The following is a 26743-nucleotide window of genomic DNA, read 5'->3' as shown; positions in this document are numbered from 1 at the left end:
CAGGGAATGAAATCAAACGCTGGTCAAACGTCTGGTCCAGACAAAATTCCAGCGGTCATTTTGAAAAATTGCGCTGCAGCACTGGCACCGAGTTTGGCAAAAGTTTGTTCTCTTGCTCACTCGAGAATAGTGAGTTGCTTACCGAGTGGAAAAGCGAGCAGCTGTCACACCAATTTCATAACTGGGGATGAAAAACTTCCTCGAAACGCTGGTTTGATATGGGTTGATGTAAAATTGATCTATTATCTTATATTAATGGAGAGAATAATTGAGTTGAAAAAAGGAAAAATCACCTCCCCTCTAACTATGAGCCATAAAAAGATCCGCGCTTAGGGGAGTGCGAGAGACTTGAAATGTGCATAAGTAACAACCAATGACATGTTATATATTTAATTCAAGGTCAATGAACCTTTGTAAAAAAATTATAATTTGCCATACACTAGGACAGCTGTTTCGACCAATCCTAGCCAGTGTAGTATATGGCAAATTGTAAATTTCTTACAACGCTAAGGTCCATTGCCTTTGAATTAAATTTATAATATATATATCAAATAAAATCCAAAAAGTTGATAACATAATTTTACATTATATATTGCTGTCCTCAAAAGTGCAGAAGTAGAAGGATCGTACACGAAATTTATAAAACTCCCCCCTGAACAAATTAAGTTTATTCGATCGTTGTGCACAAGGTCAAGTAATAACTGAAGTTTTCAAGCGTTTTTAATTATCTTTTTTATGCATCTCACTCCTCCCTCAACTCTTTATTTCCCGCCAACTCGACAATCGGTGAATGGCGAAAACGGCACCCGAGGCGGCGACCAATGAGGGATGTTGGGAGGCGAGCACCGGGAGGGGTTGACCTCATGACATTCGCATCATATACGTGTTTCTCTCCTCCTGGCTGTCTCCCACCCCTCGCAGTCCTATAAAGGCAACACTGCAGTGCGGCACTCCTTTCGGACTCGTTCATCTGTCAGTCGCATAAAATTTGCGAATTTGTGTTGAATGAATGTGAGGATCGATTTCGGCGGACCAGCAGCGGTCGAATTGTGGAACTGCCCGGCCTATTCTCTACGAATATCGGTGAGAAGTTGAGAACAGTCGTCGGTCGACTTTGTTGCACAACACCACCCAGCCGTCTTTGCCCAATTGACCCACATATGCATCAGCTGTTGTTTTGCTTTTTGAACCAAGATTCTCATCAGCTCCGCTTTTATTTGCTGCAAACTGACCGCAAGACAAAGTAACGCTTTTCATGCACTGTGTCTCTTTATTTCGCCTCTTATATACAACTTCTGCAATCTTTTGTTCTTCCAATTGGCATAAAGGAAAACTTAAAAAATGATCTAAGACTTTCATATACCTTCTCGTTCACAAAGCTCGTTTCTCTTCACAAACTTTGCTTGCATAAAAAGACCAGCAACGCACTTTTGTTTTTCTGCATTTATTTAAGGCGAGATTATATTTGCAATGAAAATTTTGATCTTTTTCTAATCTGATCGTCCCGACAACAGAAAATTCTGTTAAATTTTTCTCCAAACAAGTCAGAACTAATCAATTGTGAAAAGTTGGTTGGGAGAAAAATAGGCACAAAGTGCTAATGAACAACTCACTGAAACTCATAACTGAGTATTTACCAAGAGGCGATAAAATACCCCAACTATTCGCTGCACTTTTTTTATGGGAAAAAAAAAACAAATTTATATAGCACTCGATCTTTGCACAATTTGTCTCAATTTTAATAATTTAAAACTTGTACATTTTTTTTGACAATAATTTTGTTTTCAGAGTAATGATTTCCCGCCCACACACTTAATGTACAATGTACATGCTAACATTTGCTCTACGTATGTACCCGCGGTGCCTTAATTTTATTGCGTAATACCTACAAATGGCCGTTGGTCTACGTGTTTTATTGACCGCGTGTAGAAGAGAAGATTAAATTTTCGTCAGACATATATCCTCTTGGCCATTATATCAATTTGCACTCCCTGGAACCAGTGTCTGGAACCAAGAACGATAAGGATAATAAGCTCCTCAATGTTTTGGCCAATTCCCAAGATTGCCATTTATCTTTTAAAGGCCATAAATATAAACAGAGACGGCGGAGTTGGGCAATTTGAGTTCCATTTATATAATTTTCTGCTTGTTTAACTTTCTGGGAATATCACGATAGAGAATAAATGGAGAGTTACAATTAAGCTCAAAAAGCATTATTTATGTTTATCTCTCAAATGCGCGTGAAAGTGTTTTTTTTTTTCTACAAATTTGTTACTTAATTTATATTAGAGTATTTTTGGAATTTACTCTTATGGTTAAGTTAATTTGTACAGTTCATGTCTGATGTGTATAGAGTAGCAAAACATTTTTTGAATCAGAATATTTGATTTAGGTGAAAATATTTCTATTGAAGCTGTTACCGTTTTTGTTTGCATTATCCCTCTCACGCTTTAGCTAGATTATTATTAATTTAAAAAAAAAAGAAACTAAACTTTTGCTACAAGGATATACAAGCGGCAGGAGTTGCCGCCGCGCAGATCAAGGACCTTGATTGAATGTGCATGCACCCGCCTTACTAACAATGGCCAGTTTCGCTGCTCAAGCGGCCCTCAGATCCAGGTGGACCGACCTGGTTGACTCCTCGTCGTTTGAGGTGCCCAAGGAGGTGACCACTGGTGTCAAGAGTGTTGTGGGCTGGCTCAAGCAGGTTAAAACCTTCTCCTGAAGCATTTCGTTAACACTTAAACCTGCTTTGTTGCTTATTTTGTTTATTGTGATGCTTATTTTATTTTCGTTTTTTTTCACTTTTTATTGTTCTTTCTGGCAATCATCTTTCCTTTTACCTACTTTTAATTTTATTTTTAACGATTAGACACATTATATTGTGCGTCCCCAAATTGCCTTTGCAACAAGACATTATGTGTGTACACTAAAATATCGAAACAATTAAATTACCATGTGATCGATTGAGGGTGCTCGCACGCCTGTAATCTTTGGTGGGGGTGGGCAAACATTTGACTAAACCTTCTCACGTGCAACAGGGGAAAACCATCCCCAGAAACCCTGTTACTGACAATGAGTCTCGATTCGCTCACTCTGTTAATTTAAGCAGTCAAATTTACATCTCCAATATTTGTACATATAATAAACATTTTAAACTCCAACAAAACATATAACACGTTTGAAAACGGAAATGAAGCGATCGGGCTTTTCCTCGTTGCAGAAAAATTGAAAATGAAAACAATTTTTCTGCAACGAGGAAAAGCCCGATCGCTTCATTTCCATGATCATCTCCTCGAGTGTCAACTTCTTCAAACGTTTGAAAACTTTCGAATTTTATTATAATTGTTGTTAATTGAAAAAAAAAATCACAAATTGTCCTGTTTATAGCATGTATATATGGCTGACTTGGCGGTTCTGGCCGAGTCAAACAGAAAAACCTTAATTATGTGAGCTTCGTAGGTCAACTTACAAAGCGAGAACGAGAAAGGAACTTACTTTTCCAACGGCGAGTCCGACTGGCTTATGAGCAGCTCTGCCGAATCAGTTATTAGCACTCATTTCGCTGCTGCGCTGAATGCAGAGTGCTCCTCATTCACGTTGCATTTCGTCTATTTCGGGACGAATTTGGGCTCAATCTAGACCCCATCTACGCACGATGCACTTTGTCAACAAATAAAGCCACTTCTTATCACATTATTTGGGCGTGTCCGCTTGTTTTTGTGGAAGGAAAGCGGGAACGAGTTTAGCATAACCCGACAAAGTGGTCCCGACGGAATTAATCAAAATATCACACTGATTGAAATTTTTAGTATTTTTGCGATCGAAAAGCTTACATTTCTAGAACAATTGCGGCATGAGGAAAATCGCCGCGTAATTTATTTTTCGATCTGAGCTATGAGCAAATTCGCATCGAGCTTGTCGCTTCGCTCGGCTGATGCACTCGCGGCGGAGAGCGGCACGCTCGATTTATTGGACGTTTGCGCGAATTTAATATTTTATTAGTAAGCGTCATTCAAAACATTTTTTTAAATTTTTTTTCTGAGATAGCCGATCGATTGAAAATTTAATTTTAACCTTGGGACTCTAATTTCATCAATATACATTTTCTGATTTAAAATTAAAAAGTACTTCAAAACGGCTAAACATATTTTGATGAAATTAGAGTTTTCTAAGGTTAAAATTAAATTTTCAATGGATTGGCTAATCTCAGAAAAAAAATTGAAAAAATGTGTTCAATGAGAATAAGTAATATTTTGATTTTGATAATCTCGTGTTGAATAAATAGAAAAATTTGCAACAAAACGTCTGTCAAAAAAATTGTAAAGAATTTAAATAGCTACAATTTTCTGTACGGGTTTCATTTTTAAAAATTTTCTCGATTACATCAAAATAATAAAATTCTCGCGGAAACGTTTATAACTTTGCTCCAGATAAATATTTTTTATGTGAATAATAAATTGTTTCATTTAGTCGACTACCAATGCTGAAATTTTTATTTTTTATTTATTTTTAAAGATATTTTTTTTTTATGATACAAGTCTAGCCAAGCTTGAAAGCTTATCGGCTGGTGCTCACGCTAACTGACAAGCAATTCGCTCGCCAGCTATACAACTAACAAAATGGGTGTCACAAGCTAATTCATGGACAAGTACAATTTTTTTTATTTTCAATTTCACTTCCGTTTTGCTTTGTAATTTTTTTAATTTGAATGACGCTTACTAATAAAATATTAAATTCGAGCAAACGTCTAATGAATCGAGCGCGCCGCTCTCCGCCGCGAGTGCATCAGCCGAGCAAACTCAAAGCGACAAGCTCGATGCGAATTTATGCTCATAGCTCGGATCGAAAAATAAATTACGCGGCGATTTTCCTCATGCCGCAATTGTACTAGAAATGTAAGCTTTTCGATCGCCAAAATATTAAAACTCTCAATAAGATCGATATTTTGATTAATTCCGTCGGGACCACTCAATCGTTCCCGCTTTCCTCCCACAAAAACAATCGGACACGCCCAAATAATGTGATAAGAAGTGGCTTTATTTGTTGACAAAGTGCATCGTGCGTAGGTGGGGTCTAGATTGAGCCCAAATTCGTCCCGAATGCAACGTGAGACGTGAGGAGCACTCCACAGTCAGCGCAGCAGCGAAATGAGTGCTAATAACTGATTCGGCAGAGCTGCTCGTAAGCCAGTCGGACTCGCCGCCGGAAAAGTAAGTTCCTTTCTCGTTCTCGCTTTGTAAATTGACCTACGAAGCTCACATAATTAAGGTTTTTTTGTTTGACTCGGCCAAAAACGCCAAGTCAGCCATACATATATGCTGTGAACAGGTCAGTTTGAGATTTTTTAGTGTATTTTTCCTTTCCACATTATTTTTACTGATTGTTACAACATAAACATATTGTTTACATACATTCCTTTTTTGAAGCTATAAAATATATTTATATTTATCGATTCTAATAGTACAAGTTATTATTATTATGATTGATTTTCATTGACTTATGATATTATATAGATTATAAGGAATCCAAATACTGATACCTTAAATTGTACTGATATTATGATCAATGTGATAAAGTTGTGCTATTTCAAAGGCAAAATCCTTTGCTTATGTTGCAGTTTTATAAGAAATTTGCCTGTGTCTATTAGATTTGAGTCAAAGATTTCCTCAGTTTGCAGGCATGTTAAAGAAATTTGTTTTAGTTCTCACAAGTTCTATACTGCAAAAGATAGAGGAATATATGTAAATTACAAAAAGTGCTTGTAAATATCTTAATTTCTTTTTTCCCCGCCACGTTTATTTTATGAAGCAATGAAGCTACAATATTTATAATATCAAATTAATATAGAATTATGTTTATTTTGCTTCAGGCGTCACACGAAGTGCGTCAGGCAGGCTTGCGCACCCTGAGAAACAATTTTGTGGAGGTCCATACAATGGGCTCCAACGTGCCACTTTCATCTATAACTATTCTCCACTTCAACGATGTATATAACGTTGAGCCAGCGGACAAAGAGCCAGTGGGAGGCGCTGCCAGGTTTGTCCACGTCATCAAGTCTTTGGAGCACCTGAATCCCCTCATATTGTTCAGTGGCGATGCAATCGCCCCCAGCATGCTAAGCACCTTCACAAAGGGTGAGCAGATGATTCCTGTACTCAATGAGTGCAACGTCCATTGTGCCGTCTACGGCAATCATGAGTTTGGTATTAGTAATTTTACCAAAGATATCTTCAAATATTAATTGGAAATGTTACAGATTTTGGTCTGGATGTCTTGCTTGACTGGGTCAGCAGGACCAACTTTCCGTGGCTAATGAGCAATGTCCTTGACAACGAAACCGGCCGACCCTTGGCTGATGGAAAGATCACCCATGTTGTTCAGTGGGGAGGTCACAAAATTGGATTGGTGCTTTCATTCAAATACAAGATTTACAATTTATGAAAATTTCTATTTGTCAGATTGGATTAGTTGAAAGAGAGTGGCTGGACACTCTTGCCAGCATTAATACTGACGAGGTCACATTCATCAATTACATAGAAGCTGGAAAAAAATTGGCCCAACAATTAAAGGAAGAGGTGGCCTCTTTAAATGCTTTTTACCTTTAAATATTTACATAATGTCCAATGTTCATGCATCAGGGTTGTGAATATGTAATTGCCCTCACACACATGCGAACTCCAAATGATGTCCTCCTCATAGAGGGTGTGCCTGAGATTGACCTTTTCCTTGGAGGTCATGACCATGTTTATGATGTGCAATTGGTAATAATAATTGGGTTATGATTGATAATTAAAAAATGGTAACTCACCCGAAAAGACGATCTCTTTGGTCTGCTGTACGGTACCTAGGGTTTCTATTGTCCTTGCTAAGCTTGATAAAAATATTAAATACATATTAAGCTCGCAGCCTAGGTTTTTGAAGTACCAGCAGCCTCTTCTTGGGTCTCTTCATTTTTTTTTTTTTTTTAACAAGGTTTCAGTTTTCATGAAATCCACTTTGAATAATCAATTTTAGAATTTTTACTTCATCATTGAAAACCATTTAAAATAAATTAAATTTAAAATTTTTTAGGTTGATGGGAGATACTTGATCAAAAGTGGGACCGATTTCCGTCAAATGTCTAAAATCACTTTAACCTTTACTGGAAAGAATGTGGATGTTGATATTGAAGAGATCAATGTCACCTCAAAGTACCCTGAAGATGATGGACTCAAGAAGGAGCTTGAGAAGTATTCAGGTTAGTATTTTGTTTTAAAAATTTATATATTAGCAGAGTAAGCTATACTTTTAATTTTAATTCTCTTTTCCAGCTGTGATTGCTGAAAAAATGGAAGAAGTGCTTGGCACATTTGCAGTTCCTCTTGATGGCAGGTTTGCCAGCATTAGGACATCAGAAACCAATCTAGGCAACTGGGTGTGCGACGTAATTCTTGCTGCTACTGGTGCTGACTTTGTACTCCTTAACTCTGGCACATTGCGTTCTGATCGGGAGCATTGCGCTGGAGAATTCACACTTAGGGATTTGATGAGTGTGTTGCCCATGATGGATTGTCTTACTGTCCTCTCAGTCACTGGTGAAAATCAGTCATTTTTATATAAACTCTCAAAGATTTAGTAATAATTTCAGGCTCCCAAATTTTGAAAATGCTGGAGAACAGTGTTTCACAGTATCCTCGACTGGAGGGTCGCTTCCCACAAGTATCAGGAATTTCTTTTGGGTTTGATCCAAATGCATCTGCAGGCCAGAGGGTGGACCCTCAATTTGTGAGAATCGGAGACGAGTACCTCAGCTTAGACCAGAGATACAAACTTGCAACTAAGAAATATGTTGCTCAAGGAAAAGACGGCTATGACTGTTTAAGAGAATCAAAAATTTTGGTAATTATCCAATAAACTTACAATATTAACAATGATCTTTATTGCGTGTGGAACATGATATTGCATTAAATATTAAATACTAAACACACTCAGCACAACTCGCTTATTTGCAACTCGATATGTTCAAAGAAATTTACAATTTTTCAAAATAATTGTCAAAAATTTTCTCATCGACCTCACGCAATTTGTTCAATGGCGCGCAATCAGAATCCTGTGACCTCTGCAGTCATCCTGAGTAGTGTTTTGGGACCCCCTTCTCTTCAACGCGTACGTGTCTGTCTGCACACTATAAAGAGTGAAAAGAATTGCTTATCTCTCCAGTGAAACCGCACCGATTCTACAGCACTCCGGCGTGGCTCTCATCAACTTAAATCAATATATGCTGAAATTGGAAATAGTGCAAAGAAGAGCGCAGCTTTTCATCCACGGACGTCATATTCCGCCTCCTGCGAGCAGCAAAAAAAATGCTGTCCGTCCAGCACTCTCAGGTACGACCTGCTCTTCCTCAAGAAGTGCGAGAGCGGCACCATTGACTACAACGCGAAGGAGCGCATCATTATTGAAGGGCAAAACCTACGAGGCGATGACCCCATGTACCCCCTCCAGCGCTCCTGCGCTCACCGACCTCGGCTTTGACAGTTTCTCCTTTCGCATTGTTAAACCTTGGAACGACCTGCCGCCCGCCCTGAAAGACTGTTCTGCACAACAATTCCCTCCCTTGTGCCAAAATTTTGTGTGGCAGTGACAATTTTTTTTTTTTTTTTTTTTTGTGATTAAAGTGATAATTATCTTGCGGACCATCTCGGCGCGGACCTCTCTTGAGGCTTCGCATTTTAGCGACTTGTTTGCCAGAGGTTTCCTCACATTTATTTTCTTTATTTTGGAGAGTGTGGCAAACAGCACTATTGTCCAGTACGCCGACGACGCTACTGTTTTCAAGACAATTACTAGCCAGGAAGAGACCAACTTCAAGATGACCTGTGCAACGTGGAAATTTGGTGCGCCAAGAACGGGATGAGTTTGAACGCGAAAAAGTGCAAAGTGATCGATATTACTCACGCAGGCGAAACCCTTGATTTTATTTACATCCTTGGCGATACCGTCCTTGAATTTGTGAGCCAGCAAAAAATCCTCGGCATTTCCCGTGACCTTCGGTGGCATGCCTCTCGCTCGTAAAGCTGGTAATGACGTATGGACTCCCTGCGTGGCACCCAACGATAAAAGAAAACGTCAGAAAACTTGATCGAGTGCAGAATCGGGCACTGCACTGCACTTCATCTACGGCCGCAACCTGCCGCCGACGCACGAGCAGAGAGTGATGCCCTTTGACAAGCACCTCAGGTTCAAAAAGTGCCTGAGCGGCGAGACGGATTTTGACGCGCGCGCCCGACTCATCACCAAAGGTCGTAAGCTGCGAGGCGACGACGAACAGCACCGCCGCCTCCAGCCTCCAGCCTCCCTCGACCCAGCAACAAGTTCGGCCGCGGCGCTTTTTCCTTTAGGATAGTCAAGCCCTGGAACGACCTGCCACCTGCCCTCAAAGACTGCCCCTTAAGCAATTTTCCCTCCCTCTGCAAGCAGTATTTGTGGCAGCAATTTTAAAGTGTTGAGATTGTTCTTTTTTTCAATATAGTGTGGGTTCACCGCGGCGGCCGTGTCTCTTTTGATGTCGGGCGTTTTAGCAGACCTATGCTAGTTGTGATACCCTTTCTGCTCATTTTTCCAATTTCAATTTTTTTTGCATGACTTGAGTAGAATAAATAATAATAATAATATTTTATATAATAATTATAACGTAATTTGTGAGGAATAAACAATAAGCATTGCTAAGTTAGCACCGGAAAATCCCATAAGAATGTTAGCATGTGAATATCCCCCAATAATAATAATAATAATCTATTACACAAACTATTTAATTTTGTGTAGGTTGATGCTGACGACTGTGTTGAGTTAAGGACGGCAATCCAGAACCATTTTCATGCCATAAAAATGAGACAAGGCCAGACCAAGCGCCACACAAAGCACAGGCAGAGTTTGGTTACTATATCAAGAAGGTATTTTTTTTTTAATCTTGCATTATTTCCAGCATGTGCCCTTTAATGGCGGTGCAGAAGGCACCGTCTAATTTTTTCTTTTATTTTTTTTTTATAAATTGTTAGTATTAAATTCACACAAAAAACCTGCTCAGTTTTGCTATTTTAACACACCTAAATTCTTAATTCTTTGGCTGGTCCCCTCCTTATTTCTTAACTTGTTTATGCATGCAGTTTTCTTTTTCTCACAGAGATATTATTTGCAACAGAAGCTTTGCAGCTCTGGAAATTCTTCTTCCTGCCCAAGTCTTCCTTGCTGAAGTAACTTTTTTGCCTTATTTTTCACCCTTTTCTACAGCAACTTTATCCTCTAGCCAGGCTCTCGTATAATAAGCTCCTCTTGTAACAATGTGATTATATAAACAGCAATATGTATTGAGGTGAATACAAGCTTTTTCTTGTTAAAAAAATTGTTTTTATTAAAAAAAAAAAAAAAATCAAGTTGAACAGCTCAACCAGTTTGGTCATAGTCAGCGTCCCTATTTCATGAAATTCTTATTCACTGATTTTTTTAATGTCTCATTACATAGGGTCTCAGGTTTTGACCTAAAAAGGTTGTCATTATTTTCAATAAAAATTAAATTTTAAATTTTGATTTTAAAACTTGATTTTGTGACAGATTGTGAAGAATGAACAACAATAATAATAATTAAAAAAAATTTTATTAGCTCATTGTGTAAAAAAATTTCATTATTAATTTAACAAAAAAAAAATCAATGAGGAAAAGCCCATTCTTAACATTTCTATGGACGTCTCCTCGAGTGCCAACTTCCTCACTCTAAAATAATATTTTATGATTTCCACTTATCTTTTCACTTTCATTACGGCACTTTTTATTCTTTGCGTCAAAAGCAAAATAATAAACTTCTGTCGATTTTATTCACAAACTTAAAAAAAAAGATAAGTTGAATTTAAAATATAATTAGTAATTAACAGTTTGATCAATATAGGCACAGTTTGGTGAAAATGCTGGAGACAACTGAGAACTCTGACGCGCCTCCTCCTCTTCGTCGTTCAAGCATCATTGACCAGGATGGAGGACCTCCACCTTTACGCAACAGACTGACCCGTAGAGCCAGCATTGATGATTTGGAACAGGAAACATGCGAGTTGTGCCCCAAAGTTGAAGGTCGGATTGTGCACTTGACTCCAGAGGTAGACATTTTGTAAAATGAGCGTTGAAATGTTTCACGTTATGTAATATTTTTCTAGACACGCCGAAGGCTTACTTTGGAAAGGCAAAGGATTGAGGCTGACTCTGTGATTCCCGAAGCAGATGAGTCTATATCCCCAAGGGGGAGCTTCGACAATTCATAAGCCACTGAGGAGTGGAGAATTGATGAATTATTGTCCCTGCCGCATATGAGACATTATTTTATTGGTGTGATTGGTTATATAGGCAAAGACCTATACTGTTGTTTATACATACAATATGTATGCATCGATGATACATTCATGAGCACTATGTTAACAATACTTCCACACACCAATTAAATGTTTAGCTTGGTCTAGCTAATATGTATCGTTAAGAAAGATTTTCATCCCTCCTTTTAGAGTGACGAAGTGAATTTTGAAAACGGAAAGTATTAACTGGATGTGATATTTTGATCTGCGATGGATTGGAGCCGGTTCCACTCATAATTATACCCCAAATAAAGAAAGGAATAACAGCTTTTGTTATTTGATCGTGATAATTTACGTTGCCCAAAAAAGGTGTTGTCTGCAAAGGGAGTTGTGGGCACCACACTTTTTGCTTTCTAAGCCCTTTTTGCAACAATTCCTTTAGTAAGCAACTCTGTTGTGGGTTTGCGAGCTTCGGGCTGGAGGCGCGCTCGCCCGAGAACGTGGTGAAGGCCGGCTCCGGGCGGGACAAAAGGCCGGGGTTCGTGAGGGGGCTCCTGCGGAGTCCCCTCATGAACACAGCCGCCCTTTTGTCCTCGCCCTCCGCACGGCCTTCCCCACGTCCTCGACCTCGCTGCGCCTCCACCCCTCGCTCGCGGCTTCTGCAAAAATTAATCATGGGGTTGCCCACCTCCGAATTGCCGGTTTGTGGGGTGCCCACAACTCCGGCCGCTTGCAACACTTTTTGTAATAATTAATTTGTCGTGCGTCGCGCCTCCTATATAAGCATGCGTCGCGCGTACTATAAGCATGCGGCATGCGTCGCGTGTACTATAACCATGCGTCGCGCCTCTTACGATGGTGAAAAGCGCCCGGCCTCTGGAATTCGCTTTGCCCCTCACTGGATTTACGGCCCGTCGCGCGTCCTATAAACATGCGTCGCGCCTGCTATAAGGGTGCGCACGGCCCTCCGGAGGTCGTCTTGCCCCATTCTGAACCCATCCCAAGGGCCCCCTACATTAAGATTGTAGGAAAAGATTTGCGTCGCGCGTGCTATATGTTGCCGAGGTATCGATGGAATAATCGGTTTTCTTAACAATTATACCGCCACCAGTATTGAACGCGCGACGTAAAACCAGTATTGTATGCGCGACGTAAAACCACTATTGAACGCGCGACATAATGCAAGTGATGCCAACTGAAATCAGGGATTTTAGGAACCACGTCGCGCGTACTATAACATTACCATTTATTTTTTGTAAAAAATGTTATAGCTTTTACAGCACAAATTAATAAGTCATATGTGCCCAATCAGCAAGAAGAATTTTTTAATATTGTTGCCATGTTTTTTTTTTTTTTTTTTTTTTTTTATTGAAAGAGAATGTGATAACACTGGATGAATATCGCCAATATCCTGGAATATTTTGAAATATTTGAAAATCAAACTTTTCTGATTGGGTGTTGACAAGAAATTTTAAGAAAATGCATGTTTTCTCTTTTCTTTTGCTGTTATATTAGTTTCAACCTCCCTTTATTTGGTATATATTATATTATATATGATTTGTTTAATTTGTTTTTCTGAGCTGGCCTCAAAGTTTTTACTTGTTTTGTGTCCATTATTTATGCAAGCATGCAATGGAATAAAATTTAGCTTATTAATGGGTAAACCGCTTCTAGAAATTATTTTGTTCTACCTAAAACTCCCTCGATTTCTATAATTCCTTTGAGCAGAAAAATTAGCCTGAATCAGAGCGCGTCCACCAAACCTGCAAAGCGGGGAACTTGATCACTGCCGTATCATTCCACTTGAGGCATGAGAGCTGTGTCAAGCTTTGTCGTGGTGCTTCTGCTCCTGGCAGAGACTCGCAGCCGCGGATATTGGGGGAGACGATCCCGATTGCAGGACGCCCCTTGGAGGATTCATTATGTGGCGGCGCCTCCTCTTCGGAAAAACACGGCTGACCTATTGTACGAACTCAGCCAGCCGGGGATGATTAAGTTAAAGAGTGATGCTTTTCTGGATGAAAATGTCATTGAGGATGAAGATAACCAGATCAAATTTGGCACCAACGGGATCACCTCAACTTTTATCAAAGAGGCCAAGGACGAGGAAGTAGCGCGGTGTAAGTGATGTAATTATAAAAAATTAGATATATAATTTATTTTTATCATTATTTACTGATTTACTGCAATACAATAAATTATTTTGGGCAGCCCACCTGCTAAATTAAATTTAATATTTATAAATAGCTGCCAAAGTCTACTTTTATCCTCTGTGGAGTGGATAAAATCCGGATAAAAGTTGATTCTGGCAGCTGGGATGCTAAATCATTAAATTGCAGAGCGTTTTAATATGGTAGCCTGAGCCAGGTTTTAGGTTATTATATTCAAATCGTTCAAATATACTTACAAATTTTCTGGTAAAAATTTTGAAGCTATGAAAATACATACATGTATAGTATATATATAATATTATTGGAAATGAAGATTCGTGCTTTTCCTCGTTGCAAAAAAATTGTTTTTATTCAAAAACAAACGGCTCTACCAGTTTCGGTCACGGTCTGCGACCCTATTTCATGAGCAAGAAAAAATACAAAAAATCATGTCTCCTCGAGTGTCAACTTCTTCAAACAAATTATTATTATTATTATTATTATTTATTCTTCTCGGTCTGTACAAAAATTTTTAAATTGGAGAAAAAAGAGAAGAAAGGGTTTACAACTAGCAGATGTCTGCTAAAACGCCCGACATCAAAAGAGACACGGCCGCCGCGGTAAACCCAAATAATATTATTATTCTAATCTAATCTAACAGTGCATTACGTACGTGATGTGAAGTAAAAATTTATATTTTAAATTTAGGGTCCGGCTTTCATATTCATCTTTCTCTTTCATTTTCATCGTTTCTCTTTCATTTTCTGGTGGATTCACTTTCTCTACGTTCAGTGTTAACGAATCGTGAATTTCTCAAGCTAAAACTCACCCAACTGTGAGACGTAAAGTTTTTATAAATAAAGACACGCAATAATTAAATGTTTAATTTCACTGCATTTTAATTCTCACGTGTCAGTCACGTCAAAATTTTCGATTAAATTTAATTATATGATTATTTTCCAGTTTTGAACCTTTTGACTTTGGTGCGGTTTTCCAACTCTGAGTGCCTCTCTGAGGATGGCTTAGTAGGGTCCTGCTACCCTGACAGTGAGTGCGTAGCTCTGGGTGGGGTTATTGGTGGCTCTTGCGCCAATGGATTTGGAGTGTGTTGTGTTTGTAAGGCGACGTTTAAAACAATATAAATAAACAGAAAGCTATTAAAATTTAATTTTTACAGTTATTGGTACTTGTGGGGACCGACTTCAGGCAAACGGAAGTTACTTCCAAAGTCCAAATTTTCCCGAAATCATGCCAACGCCAACGCGCCCAAAATCTTGTTATTTTGAAATCTTGAAAACCAACCCCTGGGTCACTCATGTAAGAGTTGATTTTGAATTTTTCCAGGTAAAACTTGTAGTTTTTCAAAAAGCAACTGCATTAAAAAAACTTAATAATATAGTTATCGAATCCGACCGCTGGTGAGTGCCAGAACGATCGTATGATCATCAGTGGACAGGATGAGGGAAGTCCAGTGCCACCGTTGTGCGGATCCAATACCGGCCAACACAGTAATATTATTAATTAGATTGATTTATTTATGTTTAAAATGCAAAGAATTCAAAATTGTTTACAGTTTACTTTGAGTTGCTAAATAAACAAACACCTGTCCGGTTTACCGTTATATCCTTGAGCAACAGCAGCGTTGTAGTGAACCGTCGGTGGCGCATTAGAATAACACAACTCAATCCTCGCGACTTGCCCCTTGCCGCTCCTAGCCACTGTCTCCAGTATTACTCCAGTCCTACAGGTGTTGTACAGAGTTTCAACTACGAAGGAGGAGCGTACACGGTAGAAAATTGTTGTAATTTTTATTGCTTGAATATATTTTTAGTACTTTTAACATTAATAGAATAATTTGAATTACGCTATATGCATAAAGAAAATGCCTGGGGCTTGCAGCATCACCTACAGAAACACCAACGTGGCTGGTCAGGAGTCTCGATTTCAGATTGTCAATGTGGAAAGAGGTGAATATTTTCAAATAAATCAAAACTTTTGAAGAAAAGTATCACTAAAAATAAAAAAATGCTTTTTTTTATTCAGGGGGCCAAAGTATTATTCCAGTCAACCAAGCAGGAGCTGGAGTTTTTAACTGTCCCGATGATTACATTGTGGTCAGTGGAGTCCGACTTTGTGGAGAAAAACTCAACGATGCCACCACGAATATAGACTTTACTGTCAACGCTCCAGTGACAGGTAAAAGGACATAAAAATAAATAAATTCATAATTTTAGGCTGCAGTGCGGCGAGTAGTCGGGTATTTATCGCCTCCTGGTAAATACTCGGCTATGAGTTTCAGTGTGAGTTGTTCACTAGCACTGTGTGCCTGCCTATTTTTCTCCCAACCAATTTTTCACAATTGATTGTTTGACTTGTTTGGAGAAAAATAAAATTAATTGAATCGAATTCTGATGCTGATAATTTTTTTTACAACTTGAAAAGTTAAGAAATCATAATCATATGTTTATTTAATAAAAATTTCAGACACAACTTCGGGTCCTTTTATCCTTCCTTTCCGCACAAACGCTGGCAACGTGGGCCAAGGGTTCAGTTTGGTCTACAGTCAAAATGCTTGCGCACTTTCGTGAAAATGAAGAGAACTGCGGTCTCGGCCGCCGCAGACGTTGACAGCAAGGTCAGCTGGCTCAGCAGTCAAAATATTTGATTGCTGGTGTTGGTAAATTTTCAAAAATTCCGCAGCCGGCTCGACACTGCTTGACCGTGTCAGAAGTCGAAGTATGAATGTTTTGCAAAATCGTTTAAACTTCAGGATCAGGATAAGGATTTTTTTTTTACAATTTTTCCGCCAGCATGAAATTTCAAAAGTAGAACAAAAATTCCTTGCATAATTTCACTTTGATGAAAAGAGGTCTTTATTAAATGTTTTTAAGCAAAATAAATAAGCAATTTGAAAACAAGTTGGATACACATTTTTGTGTTGGCTTTGGATTTCAATTTTGCCCTCATTTCCATGATCCTAACAAAATTCTGATTAGAAATAGTCTTATGTACGTTGCAATTGGCCAAAAGTTTGGCAGTTTCCTTCACGGTCATTAACTCGTCAAGCCCTGGAGAGTGACTGTCCAACAATAAACTTTTCTGCTCATTTTTAAAGTCTCAATTTTAGGTAATGACTTGAGTGTAGAATACGAATAAGGAATAAAACCCAAAATAATAAAAATATGAAACGCAACTCGCAGAGCATAGAAGCTTAGACGGTTGCATAGCATTCAGTTATGTATCCATTTGAGGCGAGCTTTGGTGCGCCGAAAGAGAAAGCCAAAAGCGACTGTATCGAAAGACGTATAGTAAATGAGCATGAGGGGTGATTTGAAGCAGTTTTTGGTAGAGGGAGAGGCAAGGGGAGAGGCATCAACAAGCTAATGTGTGCGCAACTAAAGCGAGAGGAGAGTCTGGAGGAGAGAGCCAAGCCGCCCAAGCCAGTGCCAGTACTGCACTGCCAGTGCCGTAGCAGAGTACCAGAGCAAGCCTCTTAGCTGGGAAGGAAGTTTGGATCAAACAAGAGTTCGGATTTTGGAAACGCAGGAGGCAGGAGTTTTTGTTTTATCAGTTCAGTCATCAAGTGTCACTAGTGGACTAGTGTCAGTCTTGTGGTGTTGCCCTTTCCCGTTTGCGATTATACTGTACGTGGGCTAACCTAGGAATTGTGTGACAAAACCTGTTGCCGACGCCGACTCGAAATATTGTGACGAGTTCCTAATTGTCATTCAACTTTTCGGGTAAGGTAACCCTAAAACTCGGTCATAAATTTAAGTGAATTGAGTGAGCCGTCAAGCGCCTTTCTAAGCGATATAATGGTCGAGATCATATGTTATTGCGCATAATAATAATAATAATATGGGGTGTTCCTTTTTTATTTTTTTTTTATAAATCTTATAAATCTTACTCATAATCACTCATAATATTCAAAATATGGATCATTAAAACTTCATTAAATTGTATCATTAATAATATGTTCATAAGAAATTGAGAGTATGTATTAAAGATTGCGGATGATTGGATTAGTGAGAGTTAAACTTTCATTATTTTAAATACACAATAATAATAATATTTTTTATTATTCATTTATTAAGATATGAAAAAATTATCAGCAAAAAAATTATTCTTGTTATTATTCCTTTTAACAGTGGGAGAACTTTAAGCAACAATTCTATTTCTTTTATTTTGATATTATTTTCAAAAACCTAGAGATTAAATTTACTTTGCAAGAGAGACTTGAAATGTGCATAATACTAGCCAGTTGTGTATGGCAATTTGTAGATTTTTTACAAAAGGTCCATTGCCTTTGAATTAAATTTATAATATGTCATTTGTTGTTACTTATGCACATTTCAAGTCTCTCGCACTCCCTTAACTTTTTATGGCTCATTATTAGAGAGGAGGTGATTTTTTCTTTTTTTTTTAAGTCAAATTAAATTAACTTGAAAAATTATCCGAGAATACTGTAAATTTTACTTGATTCGATATAGTGCAATTTTTATTAATTTTTTTTTTCTCCAACCAAGTCAGGATCCCAATCAATTGTGAAAAATTGGTTGGGAGGGAAATGGGCAAACAGTGCTAGTGAACAACTCACAGAGACTGAAAGTCATGTAGCCGAATTTATTTATTTATTCTCCATTCAGATATACCAAAAGAGGCAATTAAATGCCTGACTGCTCAACGCACTGCGGCCTAAACTATATGAATGGAGAAACAAATTATTGCTTAATTTAAAAGTTTGAAATGGATTATGGTATAATTAAGGCACTATTCACTTATATTAGGTGACCAAAATTATACCACAATTTCCATATTTTCCAGATAAATATTGGATTTGTTTGAAGAAGTTGAGACTCGAGGAGATGATCATGGAAATGAAGTGATCGGGCTTTTTTGTTGTTGAATAAAAAACAATTTTCTGCAACGAGGAAAAGCCCGATCGCTTCATTTCCAAAATATTGGATTTCCCCTTTTTTTTTAATATTGAAATTATATGATATTTTTAAATTATTTTTACCCCAATGATTGCAACTGTTACTTTCTAGAAGCCTTTTAATGATAAAATGAGAAATTTTTTACTGATTTTAAACTTTTTAGAGGAAACAAGCTTGAGAAGTTCGAGGATGGCGGCTGATTGTGGCATTATGGTGGCCAAGTACTGCCTCAAATTGTTCAACTTTCTCTTCTTTGTAAGTGTAGTCGCTCTAATAAATAAATCGTCAGCACCACGATAATATTTTTATCATTCTTCACTTACTGCAGATCGCTGGTGCGATTTTGCTGAGCGTCGGATTCTGGCTGGCCATCGACAAGAATTCGTTTGTCCGGCTGCTAACTCAAATTTCAAAGGACACAGCCCTGCATGTAAGTTCCTAGAAAATATTGAATCTAGATTTTCAAAAGAATTTCATTAAACAGTATTATCTCATATACAAAATGTTTCCAGCAATTCTCGCAGCCTACCGTGATTGAGCAGGCGTCTTGGATTTTGATCGCTGCAGGCGGCTTTGTGTTTGTGCTCAGCTGCCTCGGATACTGCGGAGCATACCAAGAGTCAACCTTCATGCTCGGCACGGTGAGTACTGGAAACCATGTTTTATAGTACCACAAATTTCACTAAAATTGCATTGGGAAAGAAAATTAATTTTAACTCACGTATATTTTAACAATTTTAAATTTTGATGAAGAATTTCCCGGTTTCTTAACCTCGAGATTTATTTGGTTTATTTGAGTTGATGATTTAAGTCTTCTCTTTTGACTTTTGTCAAGAAGGCTCATAAATTATGGCTGCGGCAAACACCTGGAAAATTATAATAGTGTAAATTTTTTTTAAACATTGTTTATACCTCTTGGGAAAGGCACCAGCGGTGGCAGACAGGCTGCTAAATCGCAAGGGCCGATATCTCAAAATATATGCTATGGTTTTGTAACTAAAAATCTAATTAATTTTGTGGCGAAAAAGACTTTTCTGAGCCAGCAAAGGGTTTTGTATTGATGGTGAAATAAACTTGTATAATATATCGGACCAGCGCTGTAGCGCATCAAATAAGTCAGTGAGGAATTTCTTTGTGCTCGTGACCTTGTGTCGTAGGACGGCCCCCTCATTGCAGGAGGTGTTATTTTACACTTGTGGAACAAGTGCAATGAAGCGTTCAAAAAATTATTATTTAACTTATACACGCACAAGAGTTTAGTATTGAAAAACGGCGTAGTTCCTCGATGAATTTTGTGAGTCGTTTATTGTTTTTCCCATCGAGGATTTTTAATAGACAAACATTTATTTTTGTTGTTAAAGAAATTTTTGCATTCAAAAGAAAAGCAATTTTATGCCTTTAATTTTTTTATAAAACAAAGCTATATAGTTGCGCAGCCCTGGCCTGTATTCAGGCGTATAGAGCATGGAGCGTTCATTGTTTTGCTGTTGCTATGAATAATCAACGTCAGAGGTGCATGTTGGGACCATTGACAACCGAATTCATAACAGTGACCCATTTCTGGCAGTCAATGTCAATTTCAGTCCATTTTATCAAATGGTGACAAATTAAATTTGTAATCCACCTGTGTGAAAATTTTGATCTGAAAGGGATTATATAATAATACCTTCAGATGCTAATGATATATTTTGTAAGTTCCTTTTTATTCTTGAAACTAAATATAATTTTTTCCCCTTAAAAACGAATTATTTTTTATATTATTTATTTGTTATACTGTCCACGGGGTGCAACGGCCGAGGCTCGCTGAGTGCGTGCGAAGGGAAAAAATTAATTTGGAGGGGGGCGATTGTAAAGAACACTTTCAGACCTCATAAATGTGGCGTTTGTCTATTAATAAATTATTAATTCACGCCACTGTAAATCAGCCGATAGTGAATGTTACGGATAAATTCAACACTGCTTGTTGATTCATTTCTATTGTTGTCTTTTGCAATGCGTTTGCAGCGTCATCATTCATTTGAAACGTAATGTGACATTAACAATTTAGCTAAATATTGTGTGCAAAATAACCTCCTTGCGTCGGCTCTGTTCATGAAACGAGTTTGCTTGCGCTTCTCGTTAATAAATTAATAAAAAAAGGTAAAAGAGCGGTTTTTCTATCATTTTTGCTATTCAAATATGTTTGAATCATTACAGCATTTTTCTGGTTCAGATAGCCCAAATTATCTTATTACAAAAAGTGATCACCTTTGCACAAGCGATCTAAAAACGTATTGCACATAGTGACCAGGTCACTAAAGGACCCCGGTGATCCATGACCTTGTCGTGATGATTTTGTCTGGATACCTTGTATAATTATCTTAAATTGAAATAATATTAATTTGATTGATTTGACCTGCACAACAAAAACGCCACTAAAGTTAAAGTATAATAAAATGCAAATGGGTGGCCTAATTAAGCTGCCCAGATTATTGTATCGCAGTATCACACCATAAGTCTATAAAAGGAAAGCACTTTAGTGCTCTTTAACTCTCTTGGTTAGGTCGCGCTTAGTTTGCCCAATGTACACTTTGTCACACTTGTTACAATCAATTTTAAGAACAACTTTTTTTAACAATTAAGGGTTCTGATATGGGTTTCACATATTGTACAAGTTGTCTTAGGAGGGTATTTTTGCTCGTAAAAGCAATTCTTACATTTTCTAAACATTCTCGTATCACTCGTTTTAATGCTTCAGATTTACCTTTAATATATGGCATAATTATTGTTTGCAGTCTTTTTTCAGCAGTGCATGGTTTCACTATTTTGAATGGTGCTGTTAGCTGATTGCAGAGATGTATTATTTGTTTGCTGCTTTTTCTCTCTCAGCAGTAAATTTTGAGATATTAGGGAAGAACTAAAATATATTTTCTCCAATTTTAAAAATTTTTGTACAGACCGAGAAGAATAAATAATAATAATATCTTTAGGAACATTCTTGCCATGATTATCAACGTACTAGAATTTCATTTTGAAAAGTTGATTAACTTGCCAACGTGGAAAAACAATGCGTCATTAGCTGAGCGCTCTGAATAAATTGAAATTTGGGATTCAATTGCCTTATTTTTAAATCACAAATCTGAAAAGCAATTCTGTCAAGCTAAGTCGATGGACCGTGAAAGTGTATTAAATTATGCGTTGATCGCGCCAATCCATTTAAGGTTTTGATTTTAAACCTGCTCGGAACTTTCTTGTTTTGCTGCTTTCACATTTTTTCCATCTTGCCTCGTGCGCTCAAATCGCATCGCGTTCCCTCAGTGGTAATTATGCTACACTGCAACTGGATTACCGCAGCTGATCTGGAAGACTTGGATTTGGTGTCATATATACTCAATAACTGAACAAATTCGTTTAAAAGATAGCTGGAAAATTAAACAATGACTGTATAATTTAATTTTGTTTATTCTTCTGAATCAATAAGTATTTTGATTTAGCAAACGACCATAACAGCTTGACAAAAAAAAATTGGAATAAAGTACACATATAATCTTGAAACACCTGCTCGCAAGTCGTATAAGCACCAATAACACCAATTTTATTTTATTTACACATTGGTTGGTGTGATTTAATTTTTGGATGAGAATAAATAAGCAGCTTCTATATCTTTTTCCATGCTTTGGAGCAGAGGTTTTGGTGTAAAATGACTCTGAGCACCGCCTATAAACACCAAAAGAATCCGAGTGTGGCTGCTGCGTGCCTCATTAAAAATTAGCCTAACCTGGCCCAGGCTAACTTGACTAACTTAGCCCACGAGCAAAATTGAATGTCGGGTGCAAATGGCCCGGGCCAGGTTAATTTAGCCTGGGCCAAGTTAGCCTTTTGGATCACCCTCAATATTTATGAACTTTGATATGTACTCGCGCGCGGTCATTTGGTAGGAGCAAGGGGTGTCTCAAATGATCGACGCGGCGGCTAATGCGTGTGCTATCGAGTCCCTGGATATTTAAACAGCCGCCGCTTATGCTCCTCTCGCCTGCGCAGGAAATAATTCCGACTTCCGTCAATTTATTTGATATTACAGCCTTTGACCTCTTTGGGATACCTATTTTAATAATAAACAACACTATTTTATTATTTATAGAAAAAGAAACTTTCCAATAGATTCCTGCAACTCAATTTACCTCTCAATTATCTTGCGAGTTTGATAGGACGACCAGATCCTATTTCTTGAGGGAGAGAAAACTACAATTTCAGTTTACCACAAAAGCTCAACCTCCACCAACTCATTTTGATTCAAATCACTCTTTCTCTAAGTTCTCAAGTTGCTCTCCTAATGTTTAAAACAACACAAAAATGTGATTTTATGTGTTATCTATGATATAATATAAAATTGAATTAAAATATTAAGCGCAAGCGCAAATTAGGAGCGTGAGCGCTTTTTTCCAGAAAGGTGATCGCGAACGCAACTTATTTTTGACATATGAGCAGGAGTGCAATCGCGAGCGGAAAAAAGTTGTATTGAGTGCGAGAGCGCAAAATCGGCTGAGCGCGTCAACCTTGATAATAATAATTGAATTTTGGTTATTCTACTGATGTCATAATAAAAAAATTGATTTGATTTTTGCAAACAAAATTACTTTTTTTTTACTGAATTCAACCTTTTATTTTTACCCCAGTGAAATTTACTCAGTTGTTTCAAGCAAGTCGTCCAAAATTAAAAGTAAATTTCTAGCCTTATACAATTTTTCTTTTGGTTGAGAAAATAAAAAATCAATGACTTTTTACTGTTCTAGTACTCCATCCTGATTGTGGCTATCTTGGCTCTTGAAATCACTGCAGCCGGCCTGGCCATCAACTACAAAGCAGAGGTATGTACTCTTTATCGAGAAACTAGGATTTTATTTTTAATATTTTTAACTAGGCTGACACAAACACACGTGAGTTCCTGAAGTCAACCATCTCTAAATATTATGCCACAGCAGAAAAAGCAGATGCCGTTACCTTGATGTGGAATTATTTGATGGCTCAAGTAAGGCAATGATTTTTATTCAAAGGAGTATTATGTATTCACAATAACAAAATTTCCAGTTCAAATGCTGTGGAGTTGAGAACTACAGAGACTTTAGTTTGTCTGAAAAGTGGCAGCAGAGCAATAAAGTTGTGCCAAACGCCTGCTGCGTCCTAGAAGGAGACATTCAGTATTTCAAACCCAAGGACCCAGCCTGTCCAGATAGACCCTCCGAGTCCAACTCTTACTACAACAAGGTCCGCTAAATTAATTTATCTAAAATTAATATGTGCTCTTCGTGATATATTGCTTTTTATCTTTATGCTTCAATGTTTTACTTTTTACATTATATTTACATTTATTATTTATTTATTTATTCATTCTCCATTCATGGCTCAGATTCAGATAATATTTATTCCGTATAGATCAAGATATGTACAGAAATAATCTTTGGAATAGGTCACTGTAATACAGCTATATCTCAATATAACTATAATACTGCTTACTAAATTTAAAATACAGTTCACACAATTTTACACAAAAAATATTCATGCACGTCATAGAACATTTTGTCGTAGAATATTAATTCCAATTCCTTCTTAAACACTTGATAACTATCAATGTTTTTTATTCTATCGGGAAGATGATTGAAAATTCTAGGGATCATAATGTGAGGGGACTGCGCAGTCAGCAACAGTCTGTTTTGTTTAACATTACATCACAAAAAAATTACACCGCACAAAAAAAGCGGACACATGCATTGGCATAAAGTATAACATATAAAAATGCCAGAAAATACATGGAGTATGGAGTCAATAATTTATCTGCAATGCTAAAAATACATGATAAAAAATTGTTATTACATAAAAATAATGAATAGGGGAGAGAATATATTATTATTATTTTTCAGTTTTTCATTTCCAAATCCACATCCAGGAATGTGATTAAGTTTATTATTATTACTCTTTATTGACTTATGAGACGTTGCCACGATGTATTACTCATTGCAACGCGCACCATTTGCAACATAGTACAAAAAAGAAGAAGAAATATTTCCAAAATGGAAGACTTTGTACCACAAATCTTGAAGATTTCTAAATTAACATTGCATAAAAAGGAAACTTTTTACAGTCAAGATGATTTCAAAAATCTTTAACAAGCTTCCGGAGAGATTGAAGCGAATTAACGATACTAATATTTTTATTAGTGAGAAGTGAAGAAATTGTTCTACGACAAATTATTTTATGATATCCATGAGTGTCTCTGCTACGTAAACTTGAATGAATGTGGAATGTTGAATTAATTATAATTAGACTTATTCCAAAGATCGTTGTAAATATTTGATCTAAAATGGAATAAAAATCTATTGAATTGAATTGAAGAAAATATCAATTGAATATTATTATTATTGTTTATTCTAATGTAGTTTATAGAAAAAAAAGATGAGAGAAAAAAATTGGTAAAATAACGAGGATTAAAATCATTTCAGGGTTGCTACCAGGCTCTGTACAGTTGGATCAAGCAGAATTTGGACTTAGTGATTGCTGTGTGCCTCTCGCTAGCTGCCATCCAGGTGCTGGGCATCATCTTTGCCTGCTGCCTGTGCCACTCACTGGGTGGATAGCGTCGAACTATGCTCGGGACCGAATTTAATCGAGTAACCCCAGAGCGCAGAGAGAGCTATTGAACATGTTGTGAACAGTGTCTAAATACTCTAAATAATAAAACGTGAAAGTAAACAATAACTAAAACTCATAAACATAAACTAGAGAAATAAGTGTGCGGTCTACTGAACAGTGAGTGAGGAATAATTTTTTAGGTGTGTCCCAACTATAACTATTATGCATGAGTTATTGAGTTGCGTATATAATGTCTTTACTGTTGCGTTGTCTTTAAGAGTTGCCCCTTAAAGTAAGCCTTGACACATGTGTGCGTTGTTTACCTAAATCAGCGACTTTGGTAGGCTCTCGGAAATGTCCAACCTGTGCCTATTGGAGTAATATCTTTGTACCTATTAGTATTTAAATAATATAATGTACATAAAACACTGAAAAAATAATGTTTTTGGCGGAGGTCCTTGTTGCCACCAATTAGCCGCAATTAGCAATTTCCCTTCAATTTGGCCTTCAACTCTAGTGAAGTTTTTTCTATTGAAGATTTTACCACTCAATGGAATATTTATATCGTTTCTATATTCTATGGACCCATGCTTTCATGCAACTCAATTTTTCTGTGGCATTTTTAATTGTTAACTTTTAAGTGTTGCTGAGATAATATGGACAATACCAATACCTACCATTATTTCAAAGTTAACAAATTATATAATCTGAATATTTTATCTCCTAGCTTTTAGGCAGCAAGTAGATGATCAGGTGACCAATCATGTAAAAAAAATCAGCAAAGTTGGAAAACCACATTTAAACGGAAAAAAATTTAAAATCTTAAAACTAACAAATTTCATTTATCAACCTATTTCATGAGCACACGCTCTGCTTGACTAATACAAAGAATGAGCGAGCAGCTAAAAACTAGACTTACAATCAGCTAGTCGCGGCAGCCGGGCATATTTGGCCCACACGGTCAGCCGCCGCCAGCCACCGCAGAAAAATTTAAAGAATAAAAAAAATGAATCTCACTTTTTTAATTAATAAAATCGTTTTTGAATGAAAAAACATTTTTCGTAAAAACAATTGTCAGCCAGCCGCTGAGATTATTATTGTTTATTCTTCACAAATTAAGTCAAGCGCATGAAATAAGGAATATAAATTCGAAGAAACGGCAGCACCTCAGGCGAACAAGTACATAGCCTAAAGAGAAGTCCTCGCCAAGATGGGCCTAACATGTATAAGTCTTAGAGTATATATTTTGAGACTTGCAACCTTGCAACGCTCGAAATTTTGCCGTTTTAAGTTTATTATAAATCTGACCAGATTCACTACACTTTGCTAGTAATAATGATGAAAATACATGAGTGAGTGTGTAAAATTCTTAGCGCAAAACCGAAACTTTTTTCGGAAATACAGTGTGATACTAGGGGAATGAAAAGACATAATTCAGACCAAACTCTGTTGTAATGATTTGGTGGTAAAGGAAAATAAGAAGTAAGTCTTTCGAAAACACAGAAATTATGATCCCCAGAATTTGTAATGCCTTGCTGAAATCTTTGAAAGTCTTTGAAAATGTCATCAAGGTTCTTAGTGGAAGCTTTATTTGTAGTAGAACACAAATTCTATGACTTAAATCAATTTTATTGTCAGGGTTCGCGCACCAATATTAATAGCTACATTCACGCACATGAAAATTGGTGCGCACGTACGCGTAAGTTGAGAGCACCTTAGCATGGTAAGAGTG

At 37.2% G+C, this 26743-nt stretch overlaps 4 protein-coding genes and 1 long non-coding RNA gene across 15 annotated transcripts in view; 3 read left to right on the top strand and 2 right to left on the bottom strand.

Moving 5' to 3' along the window:
- The window catches only part of LOC132194542 (signal-induced proliferation-associated 1-like protein 1), a 61028-nt gene extending 57370 nt beyond the window's left edge, over window positions 1-3658 (bottom strand). For both annotated transcript variants that reach the window (XM_059615866.1, XM_059615867.1), the window contains exon 1: window positions 3499-3658. The gene's annotated coding sequence lies outside the window, so the exon portion shown is untranslated. The remainder of the gene's footprint in view (window positions 1-3498) is intronic.
- On the top strand, window positions 914-12686 carry LOC132194547 (snake venom 5'-nucleotidase). Of its 6 annotated transcripts, none has more exons than XR_009441557.1 (13): window positions 942-1083; window positions 2505-2707; window positions 5873-6206; window positions 6260-6408; window positions 6462-6578; window positions 6642-6764; window positions 7075-7240; window positions 7314-7577; window positions 7631-7881; window positions 9808-9935; window positions 10166-10235; window positions 10293-10354; window positions 10925-11065. XR_009441557.1 is itself a non-coding variant. In XM_059615887.1 (13 exons), the coding sequence occupies exons 2-12, from the start codon at window positions 2582-2584 to the stop codon at window positions 10334-10336; spliced, it is 1776 nt and encodes a 591-aa protein (XP_059471870.1). In that variant the 5' UTR covers window positions 942-1083; window positions 2505-2581; the 3' UTR covers window positions 10337-10354; window positions 10925-11065. The 6 variants fall into 6 exon arrangements, 4 of the variants coding, with proteins under 4 accessions (XP_059471868.1, XP_059471870.1, XP_059471867.1 ...); XM_059615887.1 differs by having other exon boundaries at window positions 10289-10354; XR_009441556.1 differs by having other exon boundaries at window positions 10166-10354.
- Window positions 12687-12810: 124 nt separating this feature from the next.
- On the top strand, window positions 12811-16384 carry LOC132194549 (uncharacterized). Of its 3 annotated transcripts, none has more exons than XR_009441558.1 (8): window positions 12811-13438; window positions 14432-14584; window positions 14646-14812; window positions 14868-14976; window positions 15042-15256; window positions 15368-15435; window positions 15512-15664; window positions 15953-16384. XR_009441558.1 is itself a non-coding variant. In XM_059615890.1 (8 exons), exons 1-8 carry the CDS (start codon window positions 13129-13131, stop codon window positions 16054-16056), a joined length of 1299 nt encoding a protein of 432 aa, XP_059471873.1. In that variant the 5' UTR covers window positions 12811-13128; the 3' UTR covers window positions 16057-16384. The 3 variants fall into 3 exon arrangements, 2 of the variants coding, with proteins under 2 accessions (XP_059471873.1, XP_059471872.1); XM_059615890.1 differs by having other exon boundaries at window positions 15348-15435; XM_059615889.1 differs by having other exon boundaries at window positions 15318-15435.
- A 479-nt stretch (window positions 16385-16863) lies between these two features.
- Window positions 16864-26584, top strand: LOC132194553 (CD151 antigen). 3 transcript variants are annotated; one of them, XM_059615896.1, is made up of 8 exons: window positions 16864-17017; window positions 18569-18660; window positions 18734-18835; window positions 18918-19046; window positions 23178-23252; window positions 23306-23413; window positions 23473-23649; window positions 24882-26584. In XM_059615896.1, the coding sequence occupies exons 2-8, from the start codon at window positions 18595-18597 to the stop codon at window positions 25014-25016; spliced, it is 792 nt and encodes a 263-aa protein (XP_059471879.1). In that variant the 5' UTR covers window positions 16864-17017; window positions 18569-18594; the 3' UTR covers window positions 25017-26584. The 3 variants fall into 3 exon arrangements, with proteins under 3 accessions (XP_059471879.1, XP_059471880.1, XP_059471877.1); XM_059615897.1 differs by having other exon boundaries at window positions 16870-17213; XM_059615894.1 differs by having other exon boundaries at window positions 16871-17208.
- On the bottom strand, window positions 18912-19462 carry LOC132194556 (uncharacterized). The gene is made up of 3 exons (XR_009441560.1): window positions 19318-19462; window positions 19127-19271; window positions 18912-19053 (listed from the first exon to the last, which is right to left on the bottom strand). It is a non-coding gene; the product is annotated as an uncharacterized LOC132194556 (long non-coding RNA).
- Window positions 26585-26743: the final 159 nt, after the last annotated feature.

This window comes from Neocloeon triangulifer, unplaced genomic scaffold (assembly GCF_031216515.1).
Source record: "Neocloeon triangulifer isolate White Clay Creek 2 clone unplaced genomic scaffold, ASM3121651v1 ptg000008l, whole genome shotgun sequence".
Classification (NCBI taxonomy): Eukaryota; Metazoa; Arthropoda; class Insecta; order Ephemeroptera; family Baetidae; genus Neocloeon; species Neocloeon triangulifer.
The sequence above is the reverse complement of the archived record's forward strand: the minus strand, read 5'-3'. Positions and strand labels throughout refer to the sequence as shown.